Source organism: Mesoplodon mirus (genome assembly GCF_964341445.2).
Source record: "Mesoplodon mirus genome assembly, chromosome: 8".
Taxonomy (NCBI): Eukaryota; Metazoa; Chordata; class Mammalia; order Artiodactyla; family Ziphiidae; genus Mesoplodon; species Mesoplodon mirus.
In genome coordinates, this window is record NC_138984.1 from 4411552 (window position 1) to 4423622 (window position 12071).

Below are 12071 nucleotides of genomic sequence, written 5' to 3' on the forward strand. Positions count from 1 at the left end.
TTCTAATTCATATTTCTGCCATCATGAAGGCTGACGAAAGGGCAGACTGCAGGAGTCATAGCTGGTCTCAGATGCCCAAAGATATAATTCTTATTAATGGGAAACATCAGGTATACCCGTGGACGAGTGCAAGTATTGTTTTTAAAAAGCCTAATTTATCCCCAAATTGTAGTAACGCTTCAAAAATCAATTTATTTGCATACATACAAATGTACTTTGAATGAGATCTGGTTAAAGTTCTCTTGAGTATGTGATGATTAACATCAGTACTGCTGATTTGATGTGTTTGCTCACAGAATAGATGGTCTGCTTTATCCCCAGGACCATCGAATCTCTGTATAAGGAACTAGTGGAAGAAGGCTTACTGATCCAGGCTCTGAAAGTCAACCTCTCTGATTACATTGGTAAAGTACACAAAGATAATGCATGTATGTGTCACAGATGCATGTCACTCCTTGGGTTTTGAGGACCCAACAGCCAGAAGTATGTTTCTTCTGTGCTTTTGTCCAGCCTAAAATCTGGCCCTTAGTGGCTTGCAGTAAATGTTTGTTGGATTGAATTGATTTGAGTTCATTCTGTGCTGTGATCTAATGGGTCCAGCTCTCTCCCCTAATGTGGTAGAAGCAGGTTTCCAAACCTACTAGCAAGGTTCCTGGAGGCATTCTTTGTGGCTTAAGCTGACTTGAGGAAATGAGGGATTGTTCATGCTCTCTGGTTATCAAAATGCCCTAGGGGGCAGCCCCTGGTCCTTCCAACACAGAGTCCTCACAGGAGAAATTCCTTCCAGAATTCCATCTAGGAGCCACCACAGGAGTAGTTGGGAGGAAAAAGAGGGGACATTTGCTATCACCATCTTCAGCTAATGTTTTTCTCTTAATTTTAAAAAAATACCATGAGGATCTGAAAACATATTTAAAGCTTAAAATTCTTCATCCTCCTACCACCCTAATGCAGATATCATTTTCACTTTCATACATCTACAATCAACTGAGGACATTCGCCTACATAACCACGAAAAGATAATCACTCTCAGAAAATTTAACATTAATGTCGTACTGTTACCACTAGGTAATATCTAGTTAATAATCCGTTTTCCCGATAGTCCTAATAAATAATGTCCTTTGTAACTGTTTGTCTTTCTCAATCCCAAATGCAGTCAGGGATCATGGATGTGATGGTCCTATCTCCTTCGTCCCCTTTCATTCCTTTAATAGCACCAATTTACAGGCTTTTCCAGTCCTTCACAGCATTGACATTTTTTAAAAGTCTGAGCTGTTTTACAGACTCTCCTTCAACTGAATTGGTTTGATGGTTTGATGGTTTCCTCCTGACTTGCTTCATGTTAAACATTTTTTACAGGAAAACTACAGGTCATAGTGTGTCCTTCCAAGTCTTTCACACTGAGGGCACAAAAATGATGCTTTGTCCCATCACTGGTGATGTTAAGTTTAATCACTGGTGAAGGTGCTGTTCCACAGATTTCTCCATTGTAAAGCTCCACTTTCCACTTTGTAATCAATGAATAATCTGTGGGGGATAGTTTGAGGCTCTGGAGATTCTGTTCCCAACCATCTTAAAAGGTTTAGGCATCCGCCGATGACTTCTGCCTGCCTCAGTTTTTGCTATGGTGGTTGTAAAGTGGGAATATTCTATTTCTGCCTCCTCTTCTAGCAGGTACCATTCTTCTGGAGAGATGTCCCTCCCACCCTCCTTTTAAAATTATTTTGGTATTAGAGTAGACAGATGGATTCTCTCTTTTTAAAATTGTATTACAACCCATTTCCGAGTTATTCATTCCAATGTTTACACTGACCCAGTTTTGGCCTGCAGGAGCAAAAAGGCTGACATTTCCCTTGGATCAAAAAAATGATCACTTTAATCCCTTTGAAATAAAGCCACATTTCCTTCTTGGAAAGGCTTGGAGGAGCCTTCATATTTCCTAATGGTGTAAGATTTTACCAGAATATGTACTGGAATATCTGTTGGGTTTCTATTTATTTTATGTGGTTCTTATTCAAGTACTGCAGGGTTTTATCCTGGATTGCCTTGATTATGTTCTGTTAATTCTGTTCATATGAAAAAATAACACTTTTAGCAGAACGCTACCTCTTTACTTACGATTGGGATCTCTCAGTGCTCTCTCTCTCCTTGTCTGGTTTCTTTCTTCATATCATGTCTTTTTTGCTTATCACTGAATCCCTAGTTTTTAGTACAGTGCCTAGCACATGGTAGAGTCTCAGAGAATTAATGGTCATATTTCTCATCTTCTTACTAATTCCTTATCCATCTTGGACTTGCTCACTGATCTCTTTGTCAGTTTCCAGGCAGCATCTTGAAGATGCTTAAGGTCAAAGCAAATGAAATCAACCTCTTAAGAGTGACCTCAAATGTAAGTGACCCAGTCTAGCAAAATCAGTCAAATGGCCACAAGGATTGGCTCCGTTTGGTCTTTTCCACGTTTGTCTTCTTTTTCCCGGTTAAGATCCTTAGCTTGAAAAGATGGCAGTGGGTCTTCCCAGATCCCCACATCAAAACAGACAAAGCAACTAGATGGCAAAAGCAAAAACCTGTGGACAACATTAACACAAAAATGAAATAACCAAGTTTCCCCTCAAAGCCCAAAGTGCAAGCCACTGGGGACAAAAAACAAAAGAACCCCAAAATAGCCAGCAAGCACTCACTGGAAGGCACAGCAGACCAGGGTAGTAACTGCAGCTGGAATTGGGAGGGGTTTGCCCACTTCAACAGCAGATGCGTGAAAATGGATAGAATCAGAAAGTATGAACGGACAAGAACAGTCCAACCTCTGGACACTCTTGAAATTGACCCTTCCAAGACACGGCCTTATACTGAGAAGAAACTCGTGGGAGTAGAATCACAATTGAATAGGAACAACAGAGATGAGGGAGAGAAAAGGTCCAGAATAAATTGGGGGAGGGGAACAGGACAAGGACATCTCAAAAAGCAAGCCACCATACTAATAACATATATGAAAACAACAGAAGAGGGGACTCTATGAAACTTAAAAAGCTACCCTGACCTAAACTATCTTCTAAACATATAGGAGTATTAACTCATATAAATTTACGCAATGGAAAATTTCAAGGTCAAAGCCCATGCCAGATGTCTATTAAAAAAGAAAGAATAAGGAGCAAAGTGTCATCACAAAAGGACATGTCCACAAAGCAGACATAACTGGAACCTACTCTTTCAAACCAAGCTAATATACATTAAGAAAATTATAGAAGGTATGTAAGAATACATAAAATGGAATTAGAAAAATTAGAGAAAAAGATTAGAGAAATGAAATGTGAAATAAATTTTTTTTTTTTTTTTTTTGCGGTACGCAGGCCTCTCACTGTTGTGGCCTCTCCTGTTGCGGAGCACAGGCTCTGGACGTGCAGGCTCAGCAGCCATGGCTTACGGGCCCAGCCGCTCCGCGGCATGTGGGATCCTCCCAGACCGGGGCACGAACCCGTGTCCCCTGCATCGGCAGGCGGACTCTCAACCACTGCGCCACCAGGGAAGCCCAAGACAGAATTTTTTTTAAAATAAAACTAGAAGAACAAGATTAAAAGGTTTCAGAGGAAAGTAACAAGTACTAAAGATAGACAGAGAATTCACATAGGCAGGCAAAGATAATACACATCCCTGAAGAAGAAAACCAAAGCCAAGGAACAGAACAAATACTAAGAATTTGTATTCATGAAAAATTTCCTAAAACAGAAATGCAAACCACATAATGAATGATCACATTTTGTACGTGAGAATATCAACACCAATTGACCAACACCAAGATGTATTCTAATAAAAGTACCAGACCTTAAAGTAAAGGCGAAAAAGAAACCTTGGGGCATTACCCCTTCTCCTTTTCCAGCCGGCCCAAAGCTGGACAAGCAGGGCAGGGTGGGTGTTGGCTGTGCCTCAGCAACTCCCCATGCAGGCGGGGACGGAGTACAAACCCTCTAACTCAGAATGTGGCCGCAAGGTTTGGACATTCCCCACAGCCCAGGAGCCCTGGATTCACAGCCAGCCCGGCTCAGCACTGCCGGGACACGAGTTGTCTGGGGGGCTTCCACCCTTTTCTAAACACCACTCAAATCCAAATACACGCTAGAATCACAGCAGTTAGGGCTGAAAGAGACTTGGAAGGCAGGAAACTCAAGTTCGTAATGTCTGGCTCCCCCAAGGCCCAGCCCCCAACTCCCCCCACCCCCAGTTCCTTGCTCTGACCCTGCGCACCTGCCCAGCTCGGAGCGCTGACCCTGTGCCCAGGAACAAGCTCCCGCCACAAGCTTGGGTGTGCAAGAAATAGCACATTTCCTTATTCTTTAAATCACCATAACTTAGCATCACAAGGGCTAAACTGCCAAGGTTATTCAAATTCAATCCTTCTTACAAGCCTCCACCCCTGCCCCCAGGTACCATCAAGGTCCCTGATTCCCAAATGGTGCCTGGATGCTGGGGAGAGATTCTGGGCACTGGCGTCCTCCACGACCCCTTGGTGCCTGCGGGGGCCACTCATGCCTGCCTGGGCCCTCTCTCAGCGAGGGGCTCTCTCCTCTGCTCGCTCGTCCTCCGTGCCACCAGGACACAGGGCTGATGCCCACTAACCAGAGACCCACTGACCAGCTGTCCCGCCCAGGCTGGGAATGTCTTCTCCCTCCTGCCTCTGAAGCTCCCACCCTCTGGGTTGCTGGTCCTTTCTGTAATCTTTCTGTGCCTCAGTTTCCACAATTATGAGGATAATAACAGCAACCGCCTCACTAAATTGCTGTGACAGTTTAATGAGTGAGGAAATGGAGCGCTCGAGGGCTAGCTAGCTGTCTCCCTGTGTTGCTGCGGTGGTGATCTCACCTCTCCTTCCGCAGAGTCAGGGTTTGCCAGCAAGAGGGCTTGTGACTTCCCGGTGCCTCCGTGCCCCTCCCTCCCTGTGCACGTCGCAGAAGCACGAGGCACCTGGGTCAGCCACTGCTCAAGGGGAAAATACAGAGGGAACAAACACAGCCAATACTCCCCTAAATTACCTGGCTCTGCCTATGGTTCTGGAGCTGCTGCGTTCGTTGGGAACATTGACACCCAGGCCAGGGCTGGTGCTTCTCACTTTCTCCTTGGCATCCAGGGCCTGTCCTAAGAACAAGAAGATTCAGAGGGTTCCTCAAAAGCCCACCTTAGAAGACTTGACTTAGACATTACATGTGAAAAACATCTGAAGCTTCGGAATACCTGGGCCCCAGGGTGCATAATCTTGGCAGAGCTGTTGCAACAAAAAGTTAACCTGAGAAGTCTCTCTGTCGACCTCATTCTGGAAGCTGGTAGCCTGCATCCAACATAAATTTTTATTGTATAAACAATTCAGGAACCTGGATTGTAACCATGTAGCATGTGTCACCGTGCTCATCATCATCAGAAGATGCTCTGTGCAGCCCTGGCAGTGACCGGGGCAGAGCTGGCCTGTCCTGGTGCAGGTGGGAGGGCCCAAGTCCTACGAGCATTGTCTGCTGACTTGAGGCCTCCTGTGTTCTCTCACTCCTTTTCTTTGAGTAACTTTTTTAAGAGGCTATTATTTTTTATCAATTGTCTGTTCTTTATTCTCTTTTCAATGCTGTGTGGGGTAGAATGGAAACGTTAGAAGCTGATTGCACCTTGATTTCTCAAATATTTTTTAAGTGTGCTCGTATGTTCCTATTCTCTACAATTAGTTCCTCCTTCTGTGTTCATTTGCTAGGACTGCTCTAACAAGTACCACAGTAGGGCAGCTTAAACAGCAGAAAATTACTCTCTCCCAGTTCTGGAGGCCAGAAGTCCAAGTCCACGGTGTCAGCAGTGTTGGTTGGTTCCTTCTGGAGGCTCTGAGAAGGAATCTCTTGGCTGTGGCCTAAGAGCCCCTTCAAGCCCCCACCTCTGTCCTGCTCCCTGGACTTGTCAGCCCTCCCCTGCCAGGATGCTGAGCTGCCCTGGGGCTCACATGGCCTAAACTGACCTCTTCCTCTCATCCCTCGTCTTGTCCCCTGGTGGTTTGCTGGCAGTCGTTGGCGATCCTTGGCTTCTGCTGTATCACCCCATCTCCGCCTTCATCCCTCACATGACCTCCTCCCTGCATGTGTCTGTGTCCAAACTTCCCCTTTTTATAAAGGACACCAGTCATATTGGATTAGGACCCACCCTGATAACCTCAGCTTAATTAACTACATCTGCAATGATCCCATTTCCAAATGTCACATTCTGAGATACTGGAGGTTAGGCTTTGACATATGGATTTTTTTATTTTTTATTTTTTATTTTTTGCAGTACGCGGGCCTCTCACTGTTGTGGCCTCTCCCGTTGCGGAGCACAGGCTCCGGATGCGCAGGCTCAGTGGCCACGGCTCACGGGCCCAGCCGCTCCACGGCATGTGGGATCTTCCCGGAGCGGGGCACGAACCCGCGTCCCCTGCATCGGCAGGTGGACTCTCAACCACTGCGCCACCAGGGAAGCCCTGACATACGGATTTTTAAGGGGACACAGTCCTACCCCTAACACAGTGCTGTTTCTTTTCCCGCTGTTGTCCTAGGTTTCCTTGCCCTTTTTCATGCTTTCTATCTCCAACACCTCTTCATCTGCTGTTTCCTTCTTCCCTCGCTCGTGGAAGACCTGGTGTCTGTGCAGGGAATCCTGAAGTCTCTAAATTCTGAATGAGTCCCTGGGAAGAGCTTATGGCTTCCACGCTGGGCAATAGCAAAACGTAGTAACACACTTTCAGAATGAGTTTCCTCACTTGACAAAGGGTCGTTCCTTCTGTCAGAACCAACACCCACCAGTTCAACTTCCTTTGTCTAAGTAGGGTCTAGAAAGTATGGCGCATCTGGGTATTAACTTGGATTTACTTAAGCAGGAAAATGGGGTCACTTTCATGCCCCCCCAATGTCATGTTTACAGCAATAAGTGCTGGATTTAACGGTGGCTGCAGGATCCCTTCCTGCTCTAGTGAAGGCGAAATGAACCGCTCTTCTGTTTATTACCTGCTCATTAAAAAGCGTGCAGATCGGAAGCCATAATAGATGCTTTCATTATCACTCATTTCCCTCACCAAGACCATTGCCCTTGCCAAGGACTTTTTTTCATGCGGAGGCTTTGAAAGGCTGTGGCCCACAACAAAACAGCCATCATTATCTGGATTTTAACTCTCATTTTCTTAGCATTTGAAAATGCTTTAAAGCCCTCGATATCTTCAGGATTTCATAGACACCTACATGTATTTCTTCAGTGTTTTCATACACACATAAAGGCATTTGTTGTACATATATAACATTGAAAGCTCTGCAAGATCCATACATGTTATGAAAAGAAAAAGTCAGGAAAAAAAAAACATCAAGAGATTGTGATTCGTTTATCGAATATTTTTCCTTCAGATTCAGGTACAAATCAAGAGAGAATCATATGAGCATGTAAGAGTCCATCCTCATGACAAATGAAGGCAGCAAAACTAATTTTCGTGGTGACCTTATCTAAATTAGTTAGAAAATAACACTTCAGATTTATGACTAGTTACAATTAAGCTCTTTGATGCCTTCTAATTAAACCTGTAAAGATTTATTTCGATATTATTCCTTTGGTAATCCTTTAAAAACGATAAAAATGTTAATGGATATCACCCTCAATAGGAGATGTTTCTATTTATCCTAAATTAGACTCAGATCCTACCTTTCAAATGATTGCATTTCACGTTCAGATTTACACGGCTTCAATACAAATTTTACATCCATCTTAAGTAAGTTATTTTTAAAGTTTGTGCAAATGTTAGACATAATCTCTTGGAATAGAAATTAAACCAAACCTGCCGTATTTTAGTTTACTTTGTATGTTCTTCATTTTAGAACTTTGCTCTTCACATATTCAACATTCAAAGGTTATTTTTTAAAATACTGGGAGGTTAGTATCATACTCAACATAATTCCCAGTTATTGTAGCGAGTATAGAAACGTTTTTGTGGCTGGACAGTTTTTCTTCAAGCCTTTATCTGAGAAGTTCTTTATAATGACTCTCCATAATATAATTATATCTGCTCAGAAATGTTAAATTTGTATCCTGTGTTAATTTTGCAAGTGTCCAAATTATGCAACTCAGAGTAGCATAGTTTCCCATTCATTTGTCCTCTATTTTTTTTCTCCCCAGGTGAGTACAGCTACTTGGGGACTACTCTTCGCCAGGTGTCCATAGAACCCATGCCTTCCCTCCTGGATATCCGACAGCTCGTCACCCTGTACGGGATCCTGCCACTAGGTAAGGACTCCACTTGCCCTGTCGTGCCTTTTCTAGAAGAAGGCATGTCTGCTCGTGTGTTCCTGGTCGTCAGTGTGCATTGCAGCTTACCTCTTCTACTGAGAATTGTGAGTGAGGGTCATTCTGCTGGTCTAGAGCATCCTGGAGCACAGAAAGGTACCTCCCGGGAAGCATATCTGTAGCACCTTTGAATGTCTGGTTAGCATTCTGAAGGTCCTGGAAGCTGTCATCTGGAGAGATGGTAACCGAGGCAAGCACCTGCGATTCAAGGTGGCCAAATTAGACAAAGGCTGAGGTTAGGCTTGCCTGTTACACACAGGCTCTGTCACTGGGTCCTTAACAGAGCCAGCCCTTCGGGAGTCAGTGAAAGTGTATTTCTTGGATCTAAAGAATCAAGGCTCTGCCGATTTCCACGGAGATTCAATCATGGTTGTTCAGACAAACGGACCAGAGTCTGCAGAAAAGTCGGGGCTCTCCGTAACAGATACCTGCTCCTCTCGTTCACTTTAATTTATGTTTTCATGACTGCGTCACCTGGGGCAGGGGCAGGAACTCCAGCCAGGCCATGCTCTGATGACCATTCTGAACTAGAAGTCGCATTTTGTTTGTTTAATTTGCTTTAAAGTAAGATGGGAATCGTTTGGACACTTCTCATCTTATTCCACTTTGACTTAACTAAGAACTTGAACCTGTTGGCAAGAAATAGTTCATTCTTCTTTCAACTTCATGTCAGAAGCAGCCAATAGAATAGGGGTCAACATAAATAAAATACATATATAGCACAAATATATAATACTTGGGGATCAACATAATTTGGGGTCAACAAAATCAACGTACAATATTTAATGGGGTCCGTGTAGATAAACAGATTAGCCCCCAACCCTCATCACAGAGTGATGGAAGGCAGTAGAGCTGAGAACATCAAGAGGTGTCAAGATTCTAAGGGAACTCCTCTCAAGTGAGCGCGTGGTGTGTCTGCATCCTCCACCGGCACATACAAGGTGATGGGTGTCATCTCCAAGCTGACTTGAGGGTTCTGGAAGAAGCGTGCCTGGGAGGCATCCCACCCGGACCCTCCCTTTGTCAATGAGAAACCTCAAGTCTCCCTGGTGGCTGACCTCCCCAGGCCCCAGAGTCAGCAGGGCGTTTGTTCTCATGACCTGTTCATGAGTTTGCACTGTACAAACAAGTCAGACAGAGAAGTTCGCTCACACGGCAGCCTGCCGGGGCTTCGTCTGAATTTCATACGTCTAAACTAGTATCCGGTCACAAAAGGGAATGCGTTTGCTGGTCTGGTTATTCAGGTCACCAAGGCCAGGACTTGGCAAGGCGGCCCCTTGGAAGAGGGCACTGAGGTCACACCACAAGGCCACTTCCCACCCTGCCAGGCAACAGAGCTCGCACCGGCCTCCAGGGTTCTAGGAGCCTCAGCCAGGGCTCCCAGGACGAGGTGTGAACTTTCAAAGCAGTAAGGGCAGTAAGGGAATGCCCAGGAAGCATCTGGTCAGCGTTCACCTGCTCACTGCCCCCGCCCAGGAAATATCACTGTCCCCGGATCGTGGAGGGAGAGAGAGAAGTGAGGGAGGAGGGCGCTCACAGAGCAGAGGCTGCGTTTTATGTGCGGTTTCATTTCCCAGCGGAGGTGGACGTTGAACAGCTCTCACGGATGAGTAAGCCTTTCCAAGATGTTGAGGAACTCGCTCCAAGTCCGGGGTTGGAAGGGGCAGAGACGGGCTTGGGACACGGACCACTGGCTTCCTTGTGACTCTTTAATCCTCCGAAAGTTGAAAAGAGTGAATGCACAAAAGCCTGGAAATTTCCTCTGTCTCTTAGCAATTCTAGGCGATTTTTAAAACTGCCCCTGAAAGGCGAGATGAGCAGCTAGAGCCATGGACGCCGTGGCAGGTTTGTCCCCAGCAACTCCCCGGCCTCTCCCTGCCCTGCCGTCTGATGAGCTGTCCAGAGGCCAGCGAGGCCCCGGTGCAGAGGCCCTTCTGGACCTCCCTCTCCACCTCTGCACTACGCTGGTGACCACCCCCGATCTTCTGGAAAGTCACGTCCCTGGGGTAGATGACGTGTCCGGGTCTCCCCCGCCTGTGCCCCTCCCCTCCTGCTGCCCCTCCCCCAGCTCTGTGCTCAGCGCTGTTCTCCCCTCCCTCCACCCGTTCCGGAACTCTCCTGGCCCCCTGGCTTCGGCCACCACTCTAACCCTCATCACCTTCCAGGGACCCTGACAGCTGGCACCACTCTCCGCCCCGCCCCCTTGCTGACCCCAGCTACCTCGCCAACCAGAATCATCTGCCCCCCGCCAGGACCTGCCTGACCTTCCGCTGCAGGCTGTGGTCACTGCGTCCCCCTACTTGCATCCTTCTCAGACGCCCCCTTCCACTCTGCCCGTTCTTCACCGGCCAGCCCAGACGCAGCCCCTCTCTCTGAAGTCCGGCCTGACTCACGCCCATGCACCCACCTCATCCCCCAAATGGGAAGTCCTTTCTTCCCTGAATCTCTGTCTCTCTCATGGATCTTAGCACGGATCTTTTCCTCCCCTTCTAGTTACTTCTCAAGTTTAGCTCCCCCCGGCCATAAACTCTTTACAGCAAATCCTGTCTCTTCCGCATGAGCGGCCCCCAGCCGAGGCCACAGACTGAGCCCTCGGTATCCAGTTGTTGAGCGGGAGACGGGAAGAATGGCAGCTCTCTGCTGTCGTGGAAAACGAGGTCTGCTTCACCATAACACATTGCCGTTTCCCACGCTAACCACAGTGGAAGCGTGCCCGTTTAGCTTCATTTTAAAGAGAACTTGCTCAAAACTACTTTCCAAGCTTTTGCGGAGTGTAGTAGGTAACTATAAAAATGGTTTCTAATGATTAGATAAATTCCCTAAGTCTTGTCAATCACACAAGAAAAAAGAAAGAGAAGCACAATAATCATTAGAATGTTGATATGTTTGCAGCTGATCCAGAAGAGCCCAGCAGTTGACCAAAAGCAAACTAGTGTGATAGCTGATGTTCCAATCACAGCCTTCTACAGGATTTCATTCTGTTCACTCTCTAATTACTCAGTGCCGACGTCTGCTCTGCTCGTGTTCAGGATGATGGAAGAAATCCAGCCCGAGTTCCAACGTGGGCTCGAAGGAGATGGGCGATGCGGTTGAGAGCACAGGGCAGGGACCTCTGAGTGACCTAATAATTCACGTCCTTTATTATCCAGGGTCAGATTGACTGTGCCCCTACCGACAGACTAGAAACCAGGACAGACGAAACCAACAGGGACCTACTGCATAGCACAGGGAACTCTGCTCAATATTCCATAATAACGTGTACAAGAAAAGAACTTAGAAAAGAATAGGTACATATATATGTGTAACTGAATCACTCTGTTGTATACCTGAAACCAACACAACATGGGTAATCAACTATACTCCAACATAAAATAAAAATTTAAAAAAAAAGCCAGGCTACTGCTGCCTGGATCTTGTTTTTTCCCCGTTTTCCCCTGCATCTTCCTGTCCATCTCACATTCATCTTCCCGAGCCTTCAAAGGGTGTAGTGCTGCTGAGAAGCAGAGAAACCCCCAGCCCCTTCCCGCAAAATGCCAGAGGTTAGTTACTGCAGGAATGTTCTCTAAAATTATGAGTGTGGGGGGAATGCTGGGGTGAGGGGTGAGAGAGAAGCAATGTACTGAACACCCAAGGAGACCTGACAGCTCCACCTTGACATACAAATCAAAGGTGTCACGGAGCTGGCTGAGACAGGAGGCGTGCCCCTGGTGAGAAATGCCTTCCACACATCCATCACTGTTGCCGAGACT

General features: G+C 46.3%; 1 protein-coding gene across 2 annotated transcripts in view; it reads left to right on the forward strand.

Moving 5' to 3' along the window:
• The window catches only part of DRC11 (dynein regulatory complex subunit 11), a 172472-nt gene that overhangs the window by 117064 nt on the left and 43337 nt on the right, over positions 1 to 12071 (forward strand). For both annotated transcript variants that reach the window (XM_082630649.1, XM_082630650.1), the window contains 2 exons: positions 322 to 404; positions 8155 to 8262. In XM_082630649.1, coding sequence (XP_082486775.1) covers positions 322 to 404; positions 8155 to 8262 — 191 coding nt within the window. The remainder of the gene's footprint in view (positions 1 to 321; positions 405 to 8154; positions 8263 to 12071) is intronic.